The sequence below is a fragment of the Triturus cristatus genome, chromosome 7 (genome assembly GCF_964204655.1).
Source record: "Triturus cristatus chromosome 7, aTriCri1.1, whole genome shotgun sequence".
NCBI classification, from domain to species: Eukaryota; Metazoa; Chordata; class Amphibia; order Caudata; family Salamandridae; genus Triturus; species Triturus cristatus.
In genome coordinates this window covers 366,167,939-366,193,385 of record NC_140590.1, presented here as the reverse complement: position 1 = coordinate 366,193,385, position 25,447 = coordinate 366,167,939, and the positions used below count along the sequence as shown (strand labels likewise).

Sequence of the window (25,447 nt, the reverse complement as noted above, 5' to 3'; positions counted from 1 at the left end):
CCTCCTTCTGTCCCCATTGCCACTGTGCGTCCGACTTCGTGAGGGCTCGGAGGGGTTCCGCTCGCGTGGCCAGTCCAGGAATGAATCTCCCGCAGTATGTTGCTATGCCTAGGAAGCTGCGCACCTCCATAGATTTCATTGGCGCGGGTGCGTCTCTGATTGATTGTGACTTCCTGGGGTCTACCTGGATGCCTTCCTGGTTGAACACGTACCCAAAGAACTCCAGGGAAGGTTGGAAGAACTGGCACTTGTCTCTATGTAGGGTGGCCCTGTGTTCTTGGAGGCGTGACAGTGTGTTTCGGAGGTGTTTGTAGTGGTCCACGGCCGTTGCAGAGTGGATGAGAATATCATCGCTTACGTTTAGCACACCGGGTAAACCTGACAGCGTTTCCTGTATCGTATTTTGGAACACTTCCGCCGCCGATGATATTCCAAAGTTGAGTCTTTTTTACCTCCGGAGTCCCAGATGGGTGCTGAAGGTAGTAATGTTGCGGCTTTCCTTGGCCAGCGGGAGCTGGTGATACCCGGCATTTAGGTCGATCTTTGAGAACCACTTTGATCCGTTTACGTCTGCGATGATATCGTTCATTGTTGGTGTAATATGACGCTCCCTTCGTATGGCTTTGTTGGGTAGTCTCATGTCGATACAGAGTCGTATCGCTCCTGGCTGCTTCGGCTTTTCTGCGATGACCATTGGAGACATCCAGGGTGTTGGTCCTGACACCTTTTCGATGACACCTAGCTTTTCTAGGTTGTCTAATTCCTTTTCCACCAGCGGCTGCAGATGGAAGGGGACTCTTCTGTGTCTCAACGCGACTGGGACAACCGTCTTGTCAATGTGTAGCTTGACCGGGTCACATTTGATTCGTCCGAGGCCTTGAAATGACTCAGGGAACTGGTTGAGCAGCTCCTCTACTTGGTGAGTCTGTACCCTTCTTTCGAAGGAGATTAGCCCCAGGTCTTCTGCGGTGTGGCTGCTTATTAGAGTGTCTGCCTCTCTGTCAATGACATGGATCGTTGTCATTACTTCCAGGTCGTTTGCCTTGACGGGAACTGTGATTTTCCCTTTTAGCGGAAGAGGGGTGTCTGCTCCATATGCATATATTCTCGTTTTGGACGGCTTCACCGGCGGGCAGGGTCTTAGGCATCTGTATTGTTGAAGGCCCATCACGTTCACTGTGGCGCCCGTATCAATGACAGCTTGCACCTCCGTCCCTGCCTCGTGTACTACGCACGTTGGTTGCGGCCTGCTGCGTAGCTTGAGTTCCCGCGCAAATGAGATCAGGTACACCTCCTCTTCGTCATCGTCCGATGACTCTTCACTCGTTTCCTGGTATATCCTCCCTTTCCTCTTCGGATCTTCCGGGGCCCTCCCCTCCGTCTCCGACAGTTGCCGTACTGCCTTTGTCGGGGGTCTTCGGTTTCGAAACTCACGGCCTCTGGTGCGCCTCCAGCATACGGATGCAAAATGGTTGGGTATTCCGCAGTTGGTGCATGTTTTCCCCTGCGCGGGGCAGTCTTTCGCGGCATGTGGCTCGTGTCCGTAATACCCACACCTTTGTCTTGTCCCTTCCGGTTTTGCACTCCTCGATGAGTCTCCTCGTGGTTTGGCTCAGACGGCGTCTGTACGTTCTGTTTTGATGGTCTCGGCCAGCCCTGGGTGTTTGATAAGCGCTTGGTCCATTTCATTCGCTCTGGCTGCGGATAGGTCATGTGACCTTGCCAGTACCAGCATGTCCTCAAGCGCGATTTTCGGTTGGCGAAGGATGAGCCCCCGTAGCGTCTTATCTCGGCATCCCTGTATTAGCTGTGCGCGTATCTCTTTTGGCTGGTCGTCCTCTGTGCATGTGCTGGCGAGCTCCCGCAGCCGGGCGTAGAATACGTCCATCGATTTACCTTCCCGTTGCCAGGCCTGGCGCAACTTAAACCGCGTTGTAATCGGCGACTGCTCCCGTGTTGGGTAGATGCTGGAATAGCTTGAATATTTCATCTCCAGCGTAGTGCAGGAGCAGGGACCTTTTTTTTGCGTCATCCGTCTCCCTGGTCGCGATGAAATAGTTGTTAAGGCGTTCTATTCAGATTTTCCATCGGGGCGATGCTGTCGCTGGGTCTTCTAGTTCGCTGAACGGGGGTAGGACCCCCGATTCCGCGTGTTGGAACAGAATGTGGGTTTGCGCTGCCGCTTGGCCAGGTGCAGCTCCCGGGCCTGGTGCGGCCCCTTGGTCATTGTCGCCTATCGTGCACGCTACAGGTGGCTGCCTTGGCTTTGTGGGGCAGGTGGTGTGTCCCTCCCCTGTTGGCTGGCTGTTTTGTGTCTTCTCCCCCTCCTCTCTGGGGTCTTGAGTGCTTGTATCAGAGCAGTGACAGTGAGCCTCAATCAGGGGTGTGCCGTGGGCCTGTGTACTTTTTTTTTTCTCTTGAATTGTCAAAGCTTGTTTTTTATTTTTCCTTTTATGCTGTCCTTGGGGCCCACTTCAAAATTTCCTTGCTCCCTCTTGGGATGTTATTTAGGGCTTCCGGGTTCTCATCTGCCTTCATATGATTTAGCCGGCAGTTGCACAGGGTGTGTCTTTGGGGCAGCACTCACCCTGTGACCGGGTCTGCTTCACCGCAGTGCCGCGTGGTTTCAGGCCTTCACTTCGGCTGGGCGCACGTGCGCGTGCGTTGGTCTCCGGCGCTCCGATCTCCGTGTGCAGCGGCGCTCGGCTGCTGGTGCGCGCGTCGTTGTCCGCCCCACCCTCGTCGCCAGTGTAATGTGGCCCTGCCGAGGGCCTTGGAAACGGGACGGTAGGGTCGCGCTAGGGCACGGGAACACGGTACATAATCAAGACCACACCAGTACTGGGATCGAAGACCGAGCCCCTGAGCGGGCGGCTCCATTTATTGTACCCCGCAGGCCACGCCTGGCCCGCGGATGACGTGAAGCGGTCGTGGGACAAGAACTAGACCGTCAGATATTACATCACCTATGAATTTATAACTTCCTTGGGAGCAGAGCTCGCCCGGGCTCAAGGAAGGTGGCCGCTTCGTGGTAGAGCTCCGCTAAGCCGAATAACAATCTGTTATGAATCCTGCATCCATTAAGTAAATACCTAACTTGAAACGAGGGGAGGCGTTGTCCATAGCGAGAGCTGCCTGCCAGAGCCGTAGAATCACAACGGAAAGTGCGGCCGAGAGCAGGTCCAGGTTCTCGGCCCGGAGTAAGTTGTGCGTGATCAAGAGAGCCTGGGATGCGCGAGAATTACTGCAGCGCCGGAGGTCTCGCCCTGAACACCGGCGGAGAGACTCAGCAGGAGCGGCGTCCTGGAGACCGGCCCTGCAGACGAACAGGTTACCCAAGGTCAGTCGGGCCGCGCTGCGGAGGAGCCCAGCTATCATTGCGGAGGCTGTTGCCCACCGGCGACGAGCTACCTCACGGCAGCTACAGAGGCCGTTAGGCAGGGTGCTAAACGCGCACGAGAAGTGGTCCTAAAATAAAGCTCTGTCCGGGGCATGGAAGAGAGTGGCAGGCTCCAGAGCGACAGACAGCACACGGAAGACGCTGGTGGCGAATGAGACACCACTCAGGCCTGCGGCCGAGAGACATGTGGGCGAAGGAGACCCGGAGATTGGGCCTGAACACATACGCAAAGGGGCCCCAAACTGCGAACCCACACAACGGAGAGAACAAGTGAGCCGGAGGAGAGGCTGACCACTGCCCGAACTGAGTGAGTGGGGGGCTTCTGGGCGCCAGGTTGGCGAGAGACGCTAAGGCACCAGCAGTGGTAGAGCAGCAGCTGCACCACATTGAATTGTATTGGCATTTATATAGCGCATGGCAACCCGGGAGCATCCTAGCGCTGAAGCCGTAACTAGAGGGCAGAACCCCTAGGGGAAGAGCCAGGTCTTTAGTTGTTTCCAGAACATTAGATAATTTGGTTCCCTGCAGAGGTGCAGTGGAAGGGCATTCCAAAGTCTGGACGGATTGAATGAGAAAAGCCGTCCGCCGCTTCTGGCCTTTTTGATCCTAGGGACCGCAGCAAGGTGAAGCTCATTTGAGTGGAGTTTCCTGTTCGCCCTGTAGTAGTGAATCATGGCTTTGTTGATGGGGTCCATTCCCATCCAGCGACTTATGGGCTATGTAGAGGGCCTTCAAGTTGACTCTCCCTTGTACCCGGAGCCAGTGGAGAGATCGTAGCACGGGCCATGCTGAGCATTGATTGGGGGTCTCAGTAAGTAGCCTCGCTGCACAGTTTTGTACGACCTGCAGGTTAGCGATCACTGATTTCGGGGCACCTAAGTAGAGGGCATTTCCGTAATCAATCCTGGACAAAATTAGAGCCTGGATCAATAATTTTTTTGCTTGGAGAGGTAAGAGGGGGAGGATTTTGCGAATCATTCTCAGCAGGCCATAGCATGAAGCAGCAGACTTTCTTGCCTGTACTGTAAAAGTAAGGTCAAGGTCTAGCCAGATTCCCAGACTTTTAATCTCTGTTTTGGGGACCGGTGCCAGACACATGGAGGAAGGCCACAAATTACTTGATAAGAAATATAGAGAGTTGCCGAGAAGCATGATCTCGGTCTTTTCACCATTAAGTTTCAAGTGGGAGAGACTCATCCACTTGGAGACTTGTTCAAGGCAGGAAAGAAGGTCCTTGGTCTGCTGGTTGGGGTGGCTGAGAGCTACAACCATCTGGGTATCACCGGCGTATGTCATCATATGAATCCCAAAGGGGGATACAACATCCGCCAGCGGGGCCATATAAACATTAAAAAGGGTAGGGCTCAAAGAGGAGCCCTGGGGGACTCTGCACTGTAAGGGGATGGGCTGTAAGTTGGTGTCGCCTTCAAAGACCTGGACAAATACTCCTTCTAAGAAGGATTGCAGCCATAATAGAGCTGTTCTGGTCACTCCTGCGCTCCTGAGATGGTGACCCAAGACACAGTCGTTCACCATGTCGAAGGCCGCGCTTAGGTCAAGGAGGATTATGGCGGGTGCCCCCCCTGCATCAATAATTTTTCTAGTTCCTTCCACCACTGGTAGTATGGTGGTTTCTGTTTCTTGACCGGGGCGGAAGGCCGTGTGAGAGGGGTGGAGAACCCCGTTGGTTTCAAGAAACTTGGAGAGAGTGTTATTGGCATGTTTCTCCACTATCTTGCTGATTCCAGGAAAGAGCGAAATAGGGCGATAATTGAACAGATCAGATGGATCCAGGTTGGCTTTTTTAACAGTGCTTTTATCATTGCCCTTTTCCACTTAGGAGGGACCATGCCCGTCGCGACTGAAGCGTTAATCAAGCAGGTAGCAATGGGGGCGATTGTTGGTCCGACCAATTTCAAGATATGAGGAAGTGCGGGGTCTAGTGGCGACCCACTTTTTACTGTTGCCAAGGTTGCTTGAAATAATTCCTGAGTCATCGTGGGAATGTTCTTCAGTTCATGTTCCACTTGATTCGCATCAATAGTCGCATGCTCGATTGAGATGTTGCTATCTTTTTAGGGGAGATGTTTAAGGATATTTTGTACTTAAGTGGAAAAGTATTTGGCCAATTCAGTACAACGGAGACCTGAGATATCTGGAGGGACAGAGGGGACGGGGGCTTTAAGTAATTTTTTGGCAATGAGGAAGATTTCTCTGGAGGAGCTAGCGGCTAACACAATCTTTCTCTCATAATACGAGGCTTGGGCAGCCTTGTATCATCCGATAGCCGCCCTATATTCCGCCTTCTTCTCAGGAGCGAAATCTTTCCTCCATGTTCTTTCCAATTTTTTGCAGTGCTGTTTAAGAGTGCATAATTTGGGGGAAAACCAGGCGGCCTTATTAGTTCCAGCTTTCTTCTGGATTGAAACTTTAGGGAGCACCGAATTAAGTGACCCCTCAATCCAGTTGCAAAAACTTTCATTGGCTGCCTTGGGTCAGAGTTGGAATTTGGTGTGGTCTTTTCGAGTTCTGAGGTCCACCTCTCCAACAAGAGTTTGGACCAAGGACGGATCTCAGTTTGTATTGAAGGGATGTGTATCACTGTGCTTGGTGGCGACCAGAGGGAGGGGATCATAAAATGATCAGACCACAGGAGGGGGATGGGCTCTTCCACTTTCAGGTCACCCAAATTAGAAAAAATGGGATCAAGGAGATGTCCTTTTACACGAGTTACTTGCAGGACCTTCTGAGTCAGTTGATAGGCCGAGAGGTCTTGGGCTAATTCAGTTGCGGGTAGAGCTGAGGGGGTCGTCAAAATGCGGATTAAAATCTCCGAGGAGGGTAAAGTTTGCAGCGAGACTCGTAAGATTGACAACTGTTTCTAGCAAGGTTTTACAGAATTGTCCTATTGCCCCTGGAGGGCGGTAGATAAGGATACCTGAGAGTGAGAGGGTGGGAGTGAATTCGATGGAGAAGTGGGAGTTCTCACAATCTGATGACGGACTGCCTAACAAGTGGCACGTCAGATGATCTTTATTGATAATGGCGATACTCCACCTTTGCCTGGCGCTCTATCCACCCTCTGAATCAGATATCCTTGGGGAAGTGCTTGAACAATGTCCAGCTCTGAGCTCGAATTGAGCCAGGTTTCAGTGAGAAATAAGCCTTCTGGGTCCAAGTCTTTTAAAAACATGTAGATTTCATTTGCATGTTTAGGCACTGTCTCTGCAGTTGAGTAGAAACAGTTTGTAGACTTTCACAGGGGATGGAGGGGGTGGCGCAAGTGCAGAGGGCTCAAGCTGACAATGGAGACACTTATCCTGGAGTGTCTGGATCGAGATGAAGTGTGCACATTTTACCCCTGGGGTGCGGTTTAGCTGTTTGAGTTGCGCGCTGGTATAATAATATTGACCTGGGGGAAAAGAAGCAGGGGTTCTGAGGCTCTTAGTTCATGAAGCTACGACTTTACACAGCACAACTTGCTATGAAGCACAGGCAATGGTGGGTGAAGCTACCACAAGCTTAATATTAAATTAAACACTACACACCAGGTCCCAAGAAAACAGAGAGGGGGAATCAGCTGGGGGTCGGTCCTCCCTCTTTCCCCCCCTTCTCCATTTGTTGGCGAGCCAAGGCGGCACTCTGTATGGAACTAGCGCCAAGTATTAATGAGCTGGATAGTAGGAGACAGACCCAGGCCAATACACTGAGGGACAGGCGTGATTGACTTGGACCGTATTGCAGCACTCACAATGGACACTATAGTGTGAAGCACTCAAGCCTTGCTGTACGTACATAGTGGGTTGGGGGGGATGCAGCGCCTGCTCTGATACAACCAGGAAGCACCTTCGCGAACAGGAATGTGCATTAACAGCAACTACTGTCAGACATTTTCATGCTGCTAAGGGCAGGGTCATGATTGTGGCACTAAGGGAGCGCAGATACGGAGGCTGAGGCGCACAGTCTGGTGCATACTCAAGAGGGGAGGCCAGCCAGAAAAACGGATACAGAGAAACTGTGTTGCAGATAAGCGAATAGAGCCACTGGCCATTGTGGATATACGTAGCCGCAGTGTTGAGGAGCGGACAGGGAAGTGGTGGATTAGACTCTGTGCTTCTGCATTGTGGTGCGGGGGAACGATCACTGAAAGAGTGCGGTGAGCGGACAAAAGAGTAATGCTCTGGGGCCCAACACACTACCCTCGGAAGTGACGACAGCAGTATTACTACACCATACTTTAGCGCTGGGTGAATACGCACAATGGAGAAAGTCAACAAATTGCAGCCCAAGATCAATTTTGAGCAGCGCAAAACTAGAGGAAAAGAGACAGAAGGAGACCAAGATGCGGATCTCACCAAAGAAGGAGAAGAGAGCAGTGACGGAGATGTCAGGCACATGGTTGCAGACCTGCAATAGATGGGAAAATAGATTCCTTGGCGTATAGAATGGACTGAGTCACTGAAAGGCTGGATAAGCACGCCGAACGACTGGATATGATGGAGAGGAGAGTGACAGAGGTGGAAGAAGCACAGAGACGGACACTACTCAAAAGCTAATGGCTAAGATTCTCAATGTACTGCAAGATAAGGCGGAGGATTCGGAAGCTAGATCGAGACAAAGTAATATACGTATAGTAGGTCTCTCGAAGTCCACCCCAATGGGCAACATGGAGATCTACACGGAGAAGCTACTGGTGTCCTTACTAGGCAGAGAAACATCCTCAGACATGTTTGTGGTGGAAAGTGCTCACCGATCGTTGGGCCAGGGTCCCCCGCCTGGTGTACCACTGCAACCTATAATAGCCCAATTGTTGAATTATAGAGACCGGGACACGGCGCTAAAAGCAGCTAGAGATAAAAGAGTCTTGCAGTACGATATCCCGCTATCCAGATTTCACCACCGCTGAAGAGGCAGTTAAAAGAGCAGCAACTGAAATACGCCATGTTATACCCTGCCCGACTGAGTAATTATGCAAGGCAAATCAAGAATTTTTACTGACCCTTAAACAGTGCAAAAAGCGTTCAAAGACTATGCCAAAGGAGGGAAACAACACCACAACACTGAGACGCTGCAAGAAGAGGAAAATGAAGAACGGGAATAGAAGGAAATATGTAAAACCGAACAGATATCCAGGTTGACTTTTCCATCTACAGCCAATTGTGGTGACACAAGGTTTGAACTAACAATTGGCTGTGAGTAGTAATTAAGGTGGGCTTACTATTGTCTCTACTATGGATATTGAACATGTGGAGTATAGTAGTGAGAGCCCTGCTAATAGACAATGGTACATAGCGCAGGACATTTCCCACTCGTTAAGGGTTGCAATAAAAAACTAGGTTAAAATGTAGAAATGGTAACGGATGCAGATTTTTTGTTCATAAGGCTTTTCATTTCCAAGTAGCCCAAAGCGGTTTCCGTACTCACCCAGCTACTGAGCCGGTACAGATGAGCGGGCAACACACGGCCCTCGAGTCTTACCCACTGTGAGAAGGGCAGACGTATCAGTTCCACACCGTTGAGCTATAGAAGCTCACAATGTTGAAATTCAAATGTTGGGTGCTACGGGAGGAGGGAACAGGACGTGTTTATCATCTATGCCAAGTTGCAGGAGGCACAGCATGGGTGGGGAGGATTGTTTAGATAGCAACAAGACATCAAGATGTGTAAGGTCTGAGCGGCTGCGGGTAGTGCATGCAGAGCAGATGGTGACAGACAGTATAACGAGATCAGCGGTGATTTGACAAATACATGTAGACACGGCGGAATGCCACCAGAGTAATATCAATCTACTAACCATCAATCAATCAGGGAATTATAAGTGCGCTACTCACCCGTGAGGGTCTCAAGGTGCTGAGGGGGGGTACGCCGCTCCGTTCAGCCGAAGAGCCAGGTCTTGAGGGTCTTCCTGAAGGTGTTCAGGAAAGGGGCGCGTCTGATTCCTGGCGGTAGCTTGTTCCAGGTCTTGGCTGCAATGTGAGAGAACGATCTTCCACCTGCTCTGGCTCTGTGGATGTACGGTGTTTCAGCCAGTGCGAGGTTGGACGATCGCAGGTTTCTTTTGGGTACGTGGAAGTTTATTCTGTCGTTGAGGTATCTGGGTCCGTTGTTTTGTAGGCATTTGTAGGCGTGGGTGAGGATTTTGTAGGTGACTCTCTTCTCCACAGGGAGCCAGTGGAGTCTCCGCAGGTGTTGGCTGATGTGTTCATGCTGGGGGATGCCGAGGACGGGTCTGGCCGCGGTGTTCTGTATAGTTTGGAGTGTGTGGAGTAGTGACTTGTTGATGCCGGCGTAGAGTGCATTACCATAATCCAGTCTGCTGGTGATAAGTGCGTGGGTGACTGTCTTCCTCGACTCGGGGGGGGGGATCAATTTGAAGGTCTTGCGGAGGATGCGGAGGGTGTTGAAGCAGCTGGAGGTGACGGCGTTGACCTGTCGGTTCATGGCGAGTGAAGAATCGAGTATGATGACGAGGTTTTTGGCGTGGTCTGAGGGGGTGGGGAGGCTTCCTAGGGCGGTGAGCCACCAGGTGTTGTTCCATGCTGTAGGGGTGGTTCCAAGGACAAGGACTTCTGTCTTTTCGGCGTTGAGTTTTAAGCAGCTGTTGGTCATCCAGACTGCAACTTCTTGCATTCCTCTCTAGAAGTTGAGTTTTGCGGTAGTTGGGTCTTTAGTGAGGGAGAGGATGAGCTGTGTGTCGTCAGCGTAGGATACGATGTTGAGGCCATGTTGTCGGACGATGGCTGCAAGGGGGGTCATGTAGGTGTTGAAGAGGGTCAGGCTCAGAGATGAACCCTGTGGCACTCTGCAGGTGATTTCCGTGGGAGCGGAGAGGAAGGGCGGTAGTCTGATCCTTTGTCTTCTTCCTGTATGGAACGAGTGGATCCAGTCTAGGGCAGTTCCTTGTATGCCGGCATCGTGTAGTCTGGCGACAAGTGTCTGGTGAGAGACGGTGTCGAAAGCTGCAGACAGGTCGAGTAGGATGAGGGCTGCGGAGTGCCCTTGATCCAAGAGGGTGCGGATGTCATCCGTGGCGGCGAGTAGGGCGGTCTCGGTGCTGTGGTTGCTGCGGAATCCGGATTGGGAGGGGTCGAGGATGGCGTTGTCTTTGATGAATCGTGTCAGTTTCCTGTTGACTGTTTTCTCTGCAACTTTGGCTTCGAAGGGGAGGAGCGAGATGGGTCGGTAGTTCTTGAGGTAGGTGAGGTCAGAGGTCGGCTTCTTGAGCAGGGGCCTGACTTCTGCGCGTTTCCAGTCGTCTGGGAAGGTGCCTGTTTTGAAGGTGGTGTTGATGATGTGTTGTAGTTTGGGTGGATGGCTGTGGTAGCTCTGTGGTAGATGTGAGGGGGGCAGCGGTCCATGGGGTCCACTGAGTGAATGCCTTTCATGGTCGCGGTGGTGTCGTCGGCCGTGATCGGAGTCCAGGTGGAGATGGTGGGCTGGCTGGTATGTTTGGGGGACGGGCCGGCTGTGGCGTCTGATGGGTAGTCGGTGAAGTTGTCATAGAGGTTTTTGATCTTGAGGTGGAAGAAGGTTCCAAGTTTGTTGCAGAGGTCTTGGGACGGGGTAATGTCTGTGGCTTCGCTGCTTGGCTTGGCGAATTCCTGAATGATGGTGAAGAGTTCTTTGGAGTTGGTGGAGTTTGCAAGGATTTTGTTTTGGATGAAGGTCCTTTTGGTGGTTCTGATTTGGTTGTGGTAGTCCGTCATGGTGTCCTTGTAGGTGGTGTAATTTTCGGGTGTCATGCCGTTTCTACAGTTCTTCTCCAGGCTTCTGCATGTATGTCTGGCTTCTTGGAGATCGGTGGTGAACCAGGCGGCTTTCCTGGGGCGCTGTTTGTCTGCATTTCGTAGAGGGGCGAGTGTTTCTGCACAGTTGGTGATCCAGGTGTGGAGTTCTCTGGCCGCGGCCTTAGCATCGGATGCCAGGTGTGGTTGTCTCAGGTGAGGGCGGAGTTGAGTTGCTCATCGGTGACCTTACTCTAGGTCCTTCGTGTTGGGCGTTGGGCAGGTTTGGGTGCTTTGGGTTTGTTGACGGTGAAGTGCACGCAGTGGTGGTCGGTCCATGGGGGTTGCGTTGTGTGGCAGAAGTGGACGCTGTTTCCTGTTGTAAAGATGGGGTCGAGGGTCTGACCTGCCCTGTGTGTCAGTGTGGTGACGAGCTGGTTAAGTCTGATGTTGGCGAGGTTGTCCTAAAGGGTGGCGGAGATGGGGTCATTGGGGTTGTCGAGGTGGAAGTTCAGGTCCGCAATGAGAATGTAGTTCATTGAGGCTATGGTGTGGGGTGCGACAAGGTTGGTGATGAAGAGGGCCCGGAGGCAATGGGGTCTGTAGACGAGGGCTCCGCGGCGCGTGGCGTTGTGGCTGCTCTGAATCTGGAAGTGCAGGTGTTCGGCGGCAGGGAAGGCGTCACTGGAGGTGGTGAGGCGGAGGCGAGGCCCCCTATCTGGTGGTTGGGGCGGTCCTTCCTCTGGATCTTGTATCCAGCTGGGATGGCGGTGTTGATGTCGTGGCTGGAGGAGTCGTTGGTCCAGGTCTCCGTGAAGAAGGTGATGTCTGGCGAGAGGGAGTCGAGTACGGTCCAGATCTCTACGGTGTGCTTGTGTACGGAGCGCAAATTGAGGAGTATGCATCTGAGGGGTTTGCCGGTGTTGGTTTTGAAGGTGTAGGAGGCGGGGTTGGTGAAGGTGAGGGTCTGGCGGCAGTGGAGGCAGGAGAACTGGCCGTGAGTCGTGTTGGGCATGGCCTGTTGGCAGGCTCTGGGTCTTCTGGGGGTTGAGTGCGTGGAGGGTGGCTGAGATGTAGCGGCGGGTTGTCCGACATGCAGGGTCCCTGGCGCTGGTCGGGTTGCAGACGGGCGCAGACAGGCTTGCCTTTGGCACTCCTACAGAGTGCTGGTGGAGTGGCCACGCCCAGCAGGCTCCATTAAGTAGGGGAGTGGGAAACGGCGATCGGGAGGTGGACGGGGTCTAGCGGGTGCCAAAAAAAACAGAGGAAGAACTATAGCAAGGCAAGCACTAGGACTGGAAGTTGAAATAAAATAGAATTAGAAATAAAAAGAAAACAAGGAACAGAGCGGGGGCGAACAGCAGGGCAAGCAGTGGGGCTGAAGTAAAGTAAAATAAAACAGGACCCAATTAAGGCAGGCAGGTACAGAGCGCGGGTCGAGAGCGGTCTCGACCCCTGCTCTCCTAGTTCTCCTGGGTCAGCGATGGTGATGGCTGGGCGGTGCTGCGTGGAGGGAAAGCGGTTCCCCAGGCCAGGAGGTCAGGGCACTAATGTGGAATGTAATGTGTGGGGTCTCAACGACTTCAGAAAAATTAGAAAAGTGATGGCCTATGTAGCTGGGCATAAAGTATATATAGCACTGTTCCAGGAAACTCATTTGCTCACCAACAGTTGTATGCTTATGCCTGGAAGGTTACAGAGCTCTTTCCATGCAGCGTAATTCACCACACACGCTAGGGGGGTACTAATGTGGGTTGGCCGGAAATCGGGATTTCAGCTTGATAACCTTGATACTGACCCTGAAGGCATCACCAGATGCAGTGGTCATGGGTTGGACATAGTGATTGGCAATGTTTATGGGCCAAACTATGATAACCCATAGTTTTATGTTAAATTAGGTGAGAAGCTCAGCAAATATGACACATTGCCTTTGATTTGGGGAAGGGATTTTAACTGCGTAATGGAACCAGAGCGTGACCACTCAGGCGGTCCACAGCGACGCTTTTCAGCTGCGGCTAGAACCATACAGGACGTGACGCTGCGCCTGGATTTAGTAGATGTATGGAGACATCGCTCACCCAACCAAGGCGGCTACACACATTACTCAGCCCTCCATAACCTGCATACCAGGATAGACTATTGGTTTATCTCTAGAATAATTTAATACTTGGGGCCAGGCCTGTGAAGTACACCCACGATGGTACTCGGATCACTCCCCCATCAGCTTAGCTATAGAAAGCCCGCCATAAGAGAATCGCTCCACATGGAGGTTTCCCCCGTATTCACTCCTGGATGCAACATTCAAGGCAGAACTGTCTGAAGCCATAGACGACGTCTTTGAATTAAATGTAGGCTCTGTTAGGAAGTTCTCGGCAGTATGAGAAACTTTCAAGGTGTATATAAGGGGAGTGGCGATGTCAAAGCACTCGAGAGTACTGCGAGCAATCCGGGGCCGTCTGGCTACTTTAAAAGGCCACCTGAACGATTTAGAGAAACGGATATTAGAGGGTGAGGGTGAAGCCACTCGAACAGAACTGAAAGCTACACTGAACGTATTCTACGAGGCTGCTGACGACGAAGTGAACCACTTGGGGAAATATGCCACAGCTCGGACCTATGGTGAGGGCAAGCAGCCAGGTGCGGTGCTGGCGTTCCTACGAGAAGTAGGCGTGATCTATCAGGAGTGGCGGAAATACGCACGGAGGCAGGGGAGACGATACGTGACCCCATAGAGGTAGCTAATAGATTTAGTCAGTACTACTCACACTTATATAGTACTACAGAACATGCATGGAGGGATAAATGACAAACTATTTAGAGCATATCAAGCTACCATGGCTGGAAGATGCACACAGGGAATACCTAATGTGGCCCTTGGAGGCAGATGAGGTGTTAGCAGCGCTAAAAACGATGAGAGCTGCGAGTTCACCAGGGCGAGATGGGTTATCAGTTATGTTCTTTAAAACATTTGCAGAGCAACTAATCCCGCACCTGAAGGCGCTTTTTGAAGAAATGAGCGAGGAGGGACAGATGCCACCGACATTGAAAGAGGCAGTGATCATAGTAATTTTGAAAGCAGGGAAGCCCCCAGATGACTGTGCATCGTACAGACCACTCTCGCTCCTTAACATGGACAGGAAAATCTTTGCTAAGGTGCTGGCCAGTTGTCTGGCCCCTTTGGTGCCGCTGCTGGTAAAACCAGAGCAAGCAGGCTTTGTACCAGGGAGGAATATAACTTATAACTTAAGGACGGTGTTTGGTGCCATACAAGATACGAGGCCAGAGACAAAAGCGGTGGCTGTCTTCCTCGCTATAGAGAAGGCATTTGATTCGGTAGAGTGGGCCTTTATAAGCCGAGTGTTGCGCAGAATGGGCCTAGGAGAAATCCATCTACAACTAGTGGGAGTCATATACAGTGAGCATTTGGCTAGGGTGAAAATAGGAGATGTGGTGTCGGCACCCATCGGGAAATCCAGAGGAACACCCAAAGGGTGTCCACTATCCCCTTTACTATATGCGCTAGTGGCTGAATCGCTGGCATGCGCCCTCCGGGAATACCATAGTCACAGAGGAATCAGATTCCCTGGATACAATCTAATAGTATCAGCATATGCGGACGATACATTACTCTATATAAGAGACCCGGAAATTAATATGGCGCCAGTGCTCAGGGAAGTGGTATGATATGGGGAACTGTCTGGACTAAAAGTCAACTGGTCCAAATCCATTATATTCCCATTGACCCCGGCCGCTGCACCGATTGAACTTGAATGGACCATGGAACCGGTGCAGTACCTAGGAGTCAAAGTGCACACGGACTCAGACATAGTATTCACGGAGAACTCTGGGAGACTGGTAGGCTGCCTAGAGGAAGACATTGAACGCTGGATTTGGCTGCCCCTATCCTTAATGAGACGTGTGTCCATCATGAAGATGATTGTACTACCACGGTTTTTATTCCTCTTTGTAAATATGGCAATAGTTTTACCACAACACTTCTTTACTAAAGTTAGAATGCTGCTGATCAAACTGGCATGGGCCGGTAAACAGGCTAGAGTCAAATGGGACATTCGTACACTACCCTACTCACTGGGAGGATCTCTATCATAGTGTGGCGCAGTGCTCGGATGCGTATGCCTGGATGCAAGAAACACCGGGGCTCCCACACCTGCAAATCGAGAGGCTGGTAACGGCCCCTACGATCCTCCCAGCTACGATTCACAGAGCTCCCACACGTAGAACAGGAGTGCTGGACACCTGAGGCTTGAGCCGGGTGTTAGTGTGATTGCGCGACGCTGTGAGGCTATTTAGCATTGTTTTTACAAATTACTGCTTTTAAAAATTAAATTGTCACCCTACCTGTTGCTACAGACTTCTCTTTGCTATTTTGCACTTTTGGGCTGGTCGGAGCATTCTTGCACAGTCCGTGAGTCCCGGTTGCTCACATAGAGCCGCCATCTTGGGAGCAGCGAGGGTAGCGCTCTAGTCTTTCGAGCGAGATCCTATTTAGGTCGCTGTTCTCGCGACCGCGCTAGAGGACACCTGAGGCTTGAGCCGGGTGTTAGTGTGATTGCGCGACGCTGTGAGGCTATTTAGCATTGTTTTTACAAATTACTGCTTTTAAAAATTAAATTGTCACCCTACCTGTTGCTACAGACTTCTCTTTGCTATTTTGCACTTTTGGGCTGGTCGGAGCATTCTTGCACAGTCCGTGAGTCCCGGTTGCTCACATAGAGCCGCCATCTTGGGAGCAGCGAGGGTAGCGCTCTAGTCTTTCGAGCGAGATCCTATTTAGGACGATGCCCCCGCGACCGCGCAGCGGACGCGCGCAGCGGGCGCGGCGCTGGCGCGCCAAAGGCGCGCCAAAGGCAAGCCCGTCTGCGCCCGTCCGCGGCCGGCCGGGGACAGGGGCCATAACCCCTGTCCAAAAAAGCCCTGCTATCTGCTGGAGCGCCCAGCAACTCCATGCCCTCTGCCGGCCTGTCGATAAAGCTTGTCTTCACAGTCTTAAGGCAGAAGGAACTTCCATATGCAATAAGTGTCATTACAACTGGCGCATCGACCCTGCGTGTAAGATTATAAATAGAAGGCTCCTATGCGGATTACTGAACACTAGGTCACTGCGAAAACATAGTCTCGACATCTATGAGTTACTCATAGACCATAAGTTGGATTTATTATTCCTTACTGAAACCTGGCTTGATTCTGATTCTGAGCCTGACATAGTGGCGTCTCTACCTAGTGGCTACGCCATGTCACGCTTAGATAGAACTGTGGGCAGAGGTGGCGGAATAGCCATAGTTTATAAAAATCCGCTATACTGCCAGCTTGAACTACTGAACATTGCCGACAGTGAAGCGGGTGCTTTTTCCATTAGGGTTAATGATGGAAACGTATTGAAGGGTCTTTTGATTTATCGTCCTCCAGGCCCTTTCACTCATTTCTCTAATAGCCTTATTGAGAGTCTGACTGAGACAGCTCTACGCAGAGACAAATTTATGCTCCTAGGCGATCTTAATATCCACTGGGAGGACCCACTGGACAAAGGAGCTACTGATCTCAGTCAGCAATTACAATCTCTTCAATTAGAGATTAAATCTGAAGCCCCCACCCATCAAAAGGGACATTTATTGGATCCGATTTTTATGAACTGGAAAGAAATTGAAATTCACCCCCCCCGTTCCACTCTCTTGGTCTGACCACTTTCTGGTGCACTTTACACTAAGCATCCCTCCTAGCCATAACTATAAGAGCATTAACTCTAAATATATGAGTCGCAAATGGACCGCTTTTTCTAAAGCCAAGTTTGACATTGCTCTTACCAAGGATGGGAATCCAGGAGGTGTGGATGCTACATCTGCATCACAGAAACTAGAAGCTCGTATAATCAAGGCCCTAGATGATACTGCCCCGCTATGCTATAAGAATCCGCATAGCAGATGTCAGAAATCCACCCCATGGTATACTAAAGAACTACGTCTGATGAAAGCTGATTGTAAACAACTGGAAAGACAGTGGAGACTGGCTTATTTGGATCAAGCAAAACAGAAATATATCGCTAAACGTAGAGAATACCACACCCAAATTAGGCGTGCCAAAACCAACTATTTCTCTGGCAGAATAGCTGATGCCAATAACTCCACTAAAGAGCTTTTTAAAATTCATAAAGAGATTGCCGTTTGTGGCTCTTTGACTGACCCGTTACTGGTCTCGGAAGATTCATGCAATCGCATTGCTGCCTTCTTTTCGGACAAAGTGGCCACTATCTATTCCACCTTCTCGGGAGGAAAAACAAATGGTACAGCTTTCAGGGAGAGTAAAGCAGTCGATGTAGGAACAAACAGCTTGACTAACTTTCTTGTTCCTTCCTCGAAAGAGCTTCAGCGGTTATGTCGATCAATTACGTCAGGATCCCCACGCGACCCGGCATCTCCTAAGCTTCTGGCAGGGAGTATTGAGATCCTTGAACCTTACATCCGACAGGTTTTGGACCTTTCTTTTGGCCTCGGCAGCGTACCTCAAAGCTGGAAACAGGCTGTGGTACTTCCGATCCAAAAGAAACCCAACCTTAGTTGGGACAGGCTGGATAATCTCCGACCCATTTCACTCCTACCCTATATGGCTAAAGTGGCTGAAAAGGTGGCCAATCTCCAACTTATGGCTTTTGTGGACAAAGCCAACCTGCTTCACGCTACTCAGTTCGGCTTTCGGGCCCGTCACTCTACTGAGTCTGCGTTACTTTTGGCCACTGAGACCATTAGGAAAGGGGCTGATGAGGGGCACACTATGGCCCTTATACTACTTGACCTTAGTGCGGCCTTTGACACTGTAGCACACTTCACCTTGCTACAGTGTCTTAACAAAGGAGGTATCACTGGTTCGGCACTTATGTGGATTCAGTCTTTTCTTACTGACAGGAGTTTTCAGGTTAGACAGGGAGAACATTACTCTCGCATGTTCTCTCTCAACCAAGGGGTTCCTCAGGGCTCGGCCCTTAGCCCCACCCTGTTTAACCTTTATGTTTCCCCTGTTGCCACTATTGTGGAAAGACACGATCTCCAACTAGTGTCATATGCCGATGACACACAGCTGGTCATCTCACTGTCACGAGCTCCTGACGCCGCTGCATCCAGCTTCAGTGCCTGCATGCAGGAGCTTGCATCCTGGATGTCTAACAACTGCCTGAAGTTGAATGGGTCAAAAACTGAAGTGCTCGTGATAGGAGGTGCACCAAATGTGTGGTCATCGGCATGGTGGCCGGACTGCCTAGGACTTACCCCTATACCTTGTCAGCAGGCAAAAAATCTGGGAGTGGTGTTTGACAGCAAGCTTTCCTTCACGGCCCAGATTAATCGGGTGGTCGGAATCTGCTTCGGCATACTTAAGAGTCTTAGGAAGACTCTCGACTTACTCCCAGTTAGTGCTAGGCAGACTCTTGTTCATGCCTTGGTCACATCCAGACTCGATTATTCAAATCTCTTGTATCTGGGTGTGACAGCAAAATGCCTCAACCGTCTCCAGGTTCTTCAGAACGCTATTGCCCGTTTGGTATTGAGGCTTCCAAGAAGAACATCATCTAAAGTGGCCTTAAAATCCCTCCACTGGCTACCCGTCAGGGAACGGATTATTTTTAAGGCACTATGCCTATGCCACCGCATCATTACGTGTAAGGCACCCACTCCTCTCTGTAATCTCATTACTCCCGACAGACCTGGGCGGTCGCTCAGATCCTCGGGCACTGGACTGGTCACCATCCCCAAAGTTCGAAAGGCTAGAATGGGAGGAAGATCCTTCAGATTTTTGGCGGCAAAAAAATGGAACCTACTCCCGTTGGAGCTGCGCCTTGAATCCTCAGAAAGCAGTTTTCGTAAAGCACTGAAAACACATCTGTTCCGCACCGCACTGGTATGATTTCTTGCACGGTTCGCCTTTTTGCTTCTCCTCTTAGCGCGGGGACACGCCGGGGTGCGTAACCATGCGCTCTACAAAACTCCATAATAATAATGGACTCTGTGAACGCCACAGTACATGCTTGGCATTTTTTACTTAAACAACAAGCCGGAGTGATACTGTACTCGCCCATCACTCCAGTAGGATGGTGCAGCTGGCTGCCGATATGTAGGGAAGTCGCAAAAGCCCTAAGTTCAATAGGTGTACAAGAAATAGGCAACCTGTTTAAAGATGCAAAAATGCGCGAATGGTCAGAGATAGACACATGACCCCCCAAGCACACTGCTAGTAAAGTTCCAGTATCACAGGGTGCGCCATGCGCTGAAAGCATAGGTAGGGGATAACTTACAGGAGCCAACGGATGTAGAGGCATTTACATATATGCGGCATACAGAATCCCCAGGCAAGATGATCTCCAAACTATACAATGTAACGATAGGATACCGCAAAAGTTTATATACGAAAGCTAGACCAGAATGGCAAAATGACTTGGGAGAGGAGATAGACGATGGCGTATGGAAATATTGCTACGAAAGCACGAAACAAATATCATTGAATGGGAGGCATAGATTAATACAGTTTAAATTTCTCAACAGAGTGAATTATACTCCTGAAAGGTTGCAATGCTATGGATTAAGGGACACAGCGTGCTGCGACAGATGCGGGACTACACCAGCAGGGTTTATACACTTAGCCTGGCACTGCCCGAGAATTGCGGACTACTGGGTACAAATATTTAGTAAGCTGGGACTCTGGGAGAAGTAATTAGCATAGAGCTGATCATGGACTCTATGCTAGCTTTGCTGGGTTACTCGAAGAAGTTAGCTAAGGGGGTAAGGAGATTGGTGGACATGGGGCTACTTCTGGCAAAATGTCGGATTGCGATTGCATGGCCAAGAGGTCCACCTCCCAAACTCGCAGACTGAGAAAATGATCTGACGTACTGTAACAAGCAAACAGGACTATATAGTGAGTTGCTGCCCCCTCAAAGTCCTAAGAACTTCTAGAGTCTATATCGCACTTATGAAAAGACAAGAGGAGTGGCAGCACCTACGTTAGATGACCCGCCATGAACTCCAGAAGGGTGAACATAATCCAAGATACAGGGGGAACGAGCTGGTAGATGGGGTGGGCCAGGCTTGTTGGAAGAGCCTATTGTACAAGTAACAGTGGGTAGACGTGATTATAATGTGCATGTGTCACAATATATTAATACGATGAGAACTGGTGTGGATGTCTCGGTTGGGGGGAACTGAGTGACAGAAGCATGCAAATGTGAACTGAAGCTATATAGATTACATTAGCCCGGGGGTTGTCTACTGATAACTGACTTGTATCTTTGTAAGCGCTGCTGTCAAAGTAAAACACTGCACGCAGGCCTTGCCTTTATGATGTACCTTAACTTACTGATGTTGTTATCATGTAAAACCAATAAAAAAAATTCACAAAAATGTATAACTTCCTTACTGACATTCAATCTCTTTTGCTTTATGTGACTTAATCTCTTTCTCTCTCTCTCACTCTCTCTCTCTCTCACTCTCTCTCCCTCTTATTGGTTTTCTTCCCTCACTTGCTCATTTTCTCACCTTCCTCCACTAGCTCTCTCCCATAAGCATTTATTTTCATTATGTAATGTGTTTTATATAGCGCTAACAGGTCACCCGATGGTCACTTCAAAGCACATTCGTTAGTTAGGAACACGACTAACTCAAGGTATTTTAATGTATAAAGATTTCTTACGTCAACAGTGAGGTCTAGATGGACACTAGAGAAAGGGATCTGGGTCTGCCTAGGGAACAGACGGCTTTGGGTTTATTTAATAGGGATTAAGACCCAGTCTCTCTGTATGGGGAGGCGAATTATAAACTAGCGAGTTTACTTTTTTCCTGTGTTTTTTCAGGGAATGGAGAGCCTTTCTATCAGTGGTCAAAAGCAGTCCAGATCCGAACAAATCTTGATCTCCTTCTTGATTGGCTACAGGGTGTCGGACTTGGCGACATCGCTGCTGAATTTTTCCGAAAACTGTCAACCACAGTCAATCTACTATGCATTCCCAAAACCAGTCTACTGAAGGTAAGATGTCAGCTAAGGTGAGCAAGCGTAATTGCCCATGTGGATCTGACTGGTGGCGAACTGGGCAGATACAGGCTTACATGATACAGACTTTGCCAGCTTTTCTACATCTTGCAGTGGGCACAGGCTGCCTCCCTATGGATAGATGTACTGGTTATTCAAGCTGCTAATTATTAATATATGAATCCATTAATTGTAAGTTGTATACAGTGCTATGTTTCACCTTTTAGTTACTTAAGAGTGCTAGATGAATAAAGATCATTACTACTACCACTCTCCTAAATGCGAGACCTATGGTATTGCAAAGAAGCAGCCACCATTGTCCCCACTCCTTGGAAAGTGAAAGTGCGCATGGCGAGCTGAATGTGAGGAAAGCACGTCGTGCCTGCAGTTTGGCAAAACCCATTAAAGAAAATAGGGCTTACAGACGAAATAAAACATACCCTGCAGCAACAGAAGTAGAAGGGCTAGTCCTCATGGGAGGTTTCAAACGAAGACAAGGTGGTACTAAGGAGGGATTTACAAGGTGATTAAGGAATCAGAAGCTGGCATTTACAAAGGACAAGGGCACAAGCCAATGAAAAATGTGGGTGGGGAGTGGGCGGAGTTTCAAATCCCTAACTCAATACAGCATGCGCTGCCCTGGCTCGACCTAAAAAGACTTTAGTCTTGAAGTCACCCTTGCAGCTAGGTGAAGTTTTATCTCTGGGACAGGGCATGGAGGCATGTCTCTTTATTGTTCATATTTGCGATTTGCAACCGACATCTAATCTCTTGGTGTAATATCTCTACTGAAAACAACAGCAATGTTTATTTGAGTAAAAGTAGACATTTCTTTGAGATGTGTGCACTTGATTTTGATGCAGAATTGTGAAGCCAGGTACTATTTCCCCAGGAATCCGATCCGGGTGTTGTGATGAAACCTCAACATTACTGTATGCCTCCATTATTCAACTGTAGACTGCAAAGGTTTTGACAGATGTGGGCATATGGCACAAAATGTTGAACTAGTTTGTCAGATATACAATTTGGTCAAATTGGTAGGCAGGCTGTGATTCAAACCTAAGCCTGAAGCCTAGCAGCTACACCACATTTGTTGAAAATGAGAGGCAAACAAGATTTCACCAGGTCACATTTTAACTGGTTTCTAGATAGCCATTTGTAAAGTATTTATCAATGATCTTCTTTCTTTTCATTCTTTACCCCACAAAACAGCTCTCGTGGACACGCCTACACAGTGATTACTCTATTATTTCTGCTGCCCAGCTAAACCACCTTCTGCGAAACTACCACTTGGGGGTAGGAAGAGCCCACCCAACAGCGTGGGATCCGCCGGAAGAAGAGAAGGAGGAGATTGCAAACAGTAAGTGTACTCTTGTATTGTTCTCCCTACACTACGATAAGTAGGGCCTATCCAATGGAACCCACCAGAGACAAAGAAAGAGCATGCTGTCTTAAAACACTTTAAGGGACAATGATCAAAAGTTATTGCGGTAGAAAGTGGTAAAAAGAAATGTGCCCCCCAAACACCACCTAGAAACGGGTGTGGCTGATGCATGTTATCAGTGATGTTGCACGAATAGTAAGAGAGCACACTGGATACTAGAAGATAAATTTGTGATAGGATGTATTGTGTAATTTTTCCATATTTCTCATCTCCCCTAACTGGCTGGCCTTTAGGGTGATAGGGAGATTTGAAGAGAGGCTGAAGCATATCAATGTCTTCTATCGCTAGGGCAGAGTCAGCAAGCCTGCCTTTGCCTTAAATTAAAGTATTTTGCAAGACACAGCTATTGGAGTAGCTCCTGTTTTCCCAGTTGGCCAAAATGTTCTCTGACCTGACCCTGATACACGTAGTCATTTGTAAGTGTTTTACTACAGCTTGGATTATGTTGATATCAGACTGCTCTTCCATGGTTTGTTCCATGCTGAATAATCGAGCAGAGTCTACCTCCGGTATCATAGCGGGAGCTGTTTTTCTTGGCACCTTTCACTCATGTGTGACCATCTGTGTAGTCCTGTAAGGGATCCAAAGCAGAGTGGGAAACGATTAAACCAAACACAGGGTGACCTTTTCCCTTTATGGAACTGTGAGGAGAGGGAATGGAAACAGGTGTTGAGCAGAGAACAGCTTAGAACATTACACAGGCCACAGACCCTTTCAGCTATTGTGTGTTTTGAAATGTTGAGGGATTCTGTCCCCAGTAGTTTTTAACTTTGAAATGCATGCACTGGATGTGCTATGCTTTTAAAGACCCCAAGACGTTCGAACCAAGACATTGGTCTTTTATGTATGTATGTATGTATGTATGTATGTATTTACAAAGAATTGTGTTCCTATTTATTTTACCTTCTCAAACAGATAATGTCGTTTTGAGTTACGAACATCCCATCAATTTAGTCAATCGTTTTTGTGACGCAGCTTTCTATAATTTTTAGAATCTCTAGAGAACCTCTGGAATCTCTGCTTGCTTCCAGTTCTTAAAAGATTATGAATTTACTTTTACACTTCAGCCTGACCTAGTTAGACAAACAGCCATCTTTCTGGTTGCTCCCATATGTGCTTAGATTAAAAACCTCCACTCTTCATTGCAGAACATTTAATTCTGTAGATTTATAAAATCGATGTTGTTATCTAATTATTAAAGAAAACCTAATTAGATTCTATTTTTGGGGGGATAATCAGCCTGTATCCAATCTGACCTGTATACCTAAATTCATGTGAAAGATTGTAGTCAAGGTATTCCACAATCATCTGGATGTTACCTGCTGTCCTTCTTCCATCCAGTTAGCGTTATGCCCCAGTTCAATGTATTGATCTATTTGGGTTTAATGTAAAACCCATGGTTATGCTTTTGGATTGTCCATCAGATTTGAAATGAAATACCAGCATTTGTAAAGCGCGCAGCTACCTCCGGAGAGGTGTCCCAGCGCTGGGAGCCCTCGGGAAGATTAAGCAAGCTATTGCCCAGAGTCACATGGTGCTGGGCTAACCTGCCACCGGCTCTGGGGATCGAACCATGAACCCCGTGGTCTGGAGTCAGGCACCCTGGCCGCTGCGACACACCTCTTCCACATTTGACATTGTGGATCAACCCACTTTCCTGCAGCATCTGTAAAAAGATGATCCTGTAGCAAACCATTGGCTTTATTGGTCACATTAAGATTTTTAATATGGGTGAAGTAGGGTCCATTCCTTTCTGCTTGCCCTACAGGGATCCATAGAGGTCCATTCTCATTACAATATGGCTTGTATTCAGAGTTACGTAGTAATTTGGGTTTCTGTGTCTCTCTCCTATTCCCTGCCACACCAATGTATCTTTAGATTTGTCCCACCTCCCATTGCCTTTGTGTGTTGTGATTGTCGAGATGATCCTACTGCATTGAAATCTGTTTGAGAAATAGTTGATTCCAGCTCAGAGCTGCCGAAACTGAGGTCATCCTGTTTGAGCGCTGGCTTCTTTTTACACCTAAGGGACTTCCTCTTCTCTATGGCAAGCCTGCAGTTACTATTCCTAAATCTGAGAAATTAGGGTTCTGATGGACCCATACATGTCAAAAATGTTGACGGTCATGAACAAATTGTTTTTGTGGTTTGTTTGGAATATAAAGTGATATGGAATGCCTATCAAGAACTTGATTGTAATCACCCGTTCAGACAAAGTTATAGTCTGGATGTTGTAAGCATTTCTAAGTGATATTAGACCAAATCTGACAAGACGGAGCATTAGGTCCCCATAAATTAAAGAGAAGAATTAGAACTTTATCGATCAACAGTTTAAGCAATAATGTGCATACGTCTGCATCTGTTTCCTGGGATACCACCTGAATATGGAGGGATGTATGACAAAGAATTATAACTCCATTTTTTTCACCTGTACCCGGTGGGAAAAATAGTTCATCCACCGACCCCCTCTTTAATTTCATCGATTCACTCTCTGTTAGATATGACTCTTGCAAAAAAGCAAGATGTGCAGAACTCTACGTCATTTGATTGGGGAATTTAAACCTCTGACATTCCAAGAAACAATTTTAAAACCATAGGAGAGAGACAGTATGAAGAATATAATCAGACAGAATATTAGAAATGTTAAGTGAGAGCCATGCAAAAAGGAATAAAAATAGCATTGTGAAGAAGAAGTGCTGCATTGATAAGACTAAAACAATACATAAAATAGAAACAGAGAAAGAAAATAAAACCGAAATAGTAGGACAGTGAGAAAGAAGAAGATTGTTTCAAACATGGAAAAGAAGGAAATGAACATAAAAATAAAAGGAAAGTGAAGCATACCTAAAAATA

The 25,447-nt window shown here is 48.8% G+C and overlaps 1 protein-coding gene across 1 annotated transcript in view; it reads left to right on the top strand.

Moving 5' to 3' along the window:
• The window catches only part of RASIP1 (Ras interacting protein 1), a 298,155-nt gene that overhangs the window by 243,441 nt on the left and 29,267 nt on the right, over window positions 1–25,447 (top strand). Inside the window, exons 10-11 of the mRNA XM_085616531.1 lie at window positions 20,975–21,147; window positions 22,363–22,510. Of these exons, the coding sequence (XP_085472657.1) occupies window positions 20,975–21,147; window positions 22,363–22,510 (321 nt within the window). The remainder of the gene's footprint in view (window positions 1–20,974; window positions 21,148–22,362; window positions 22,511–25,447) is intronic.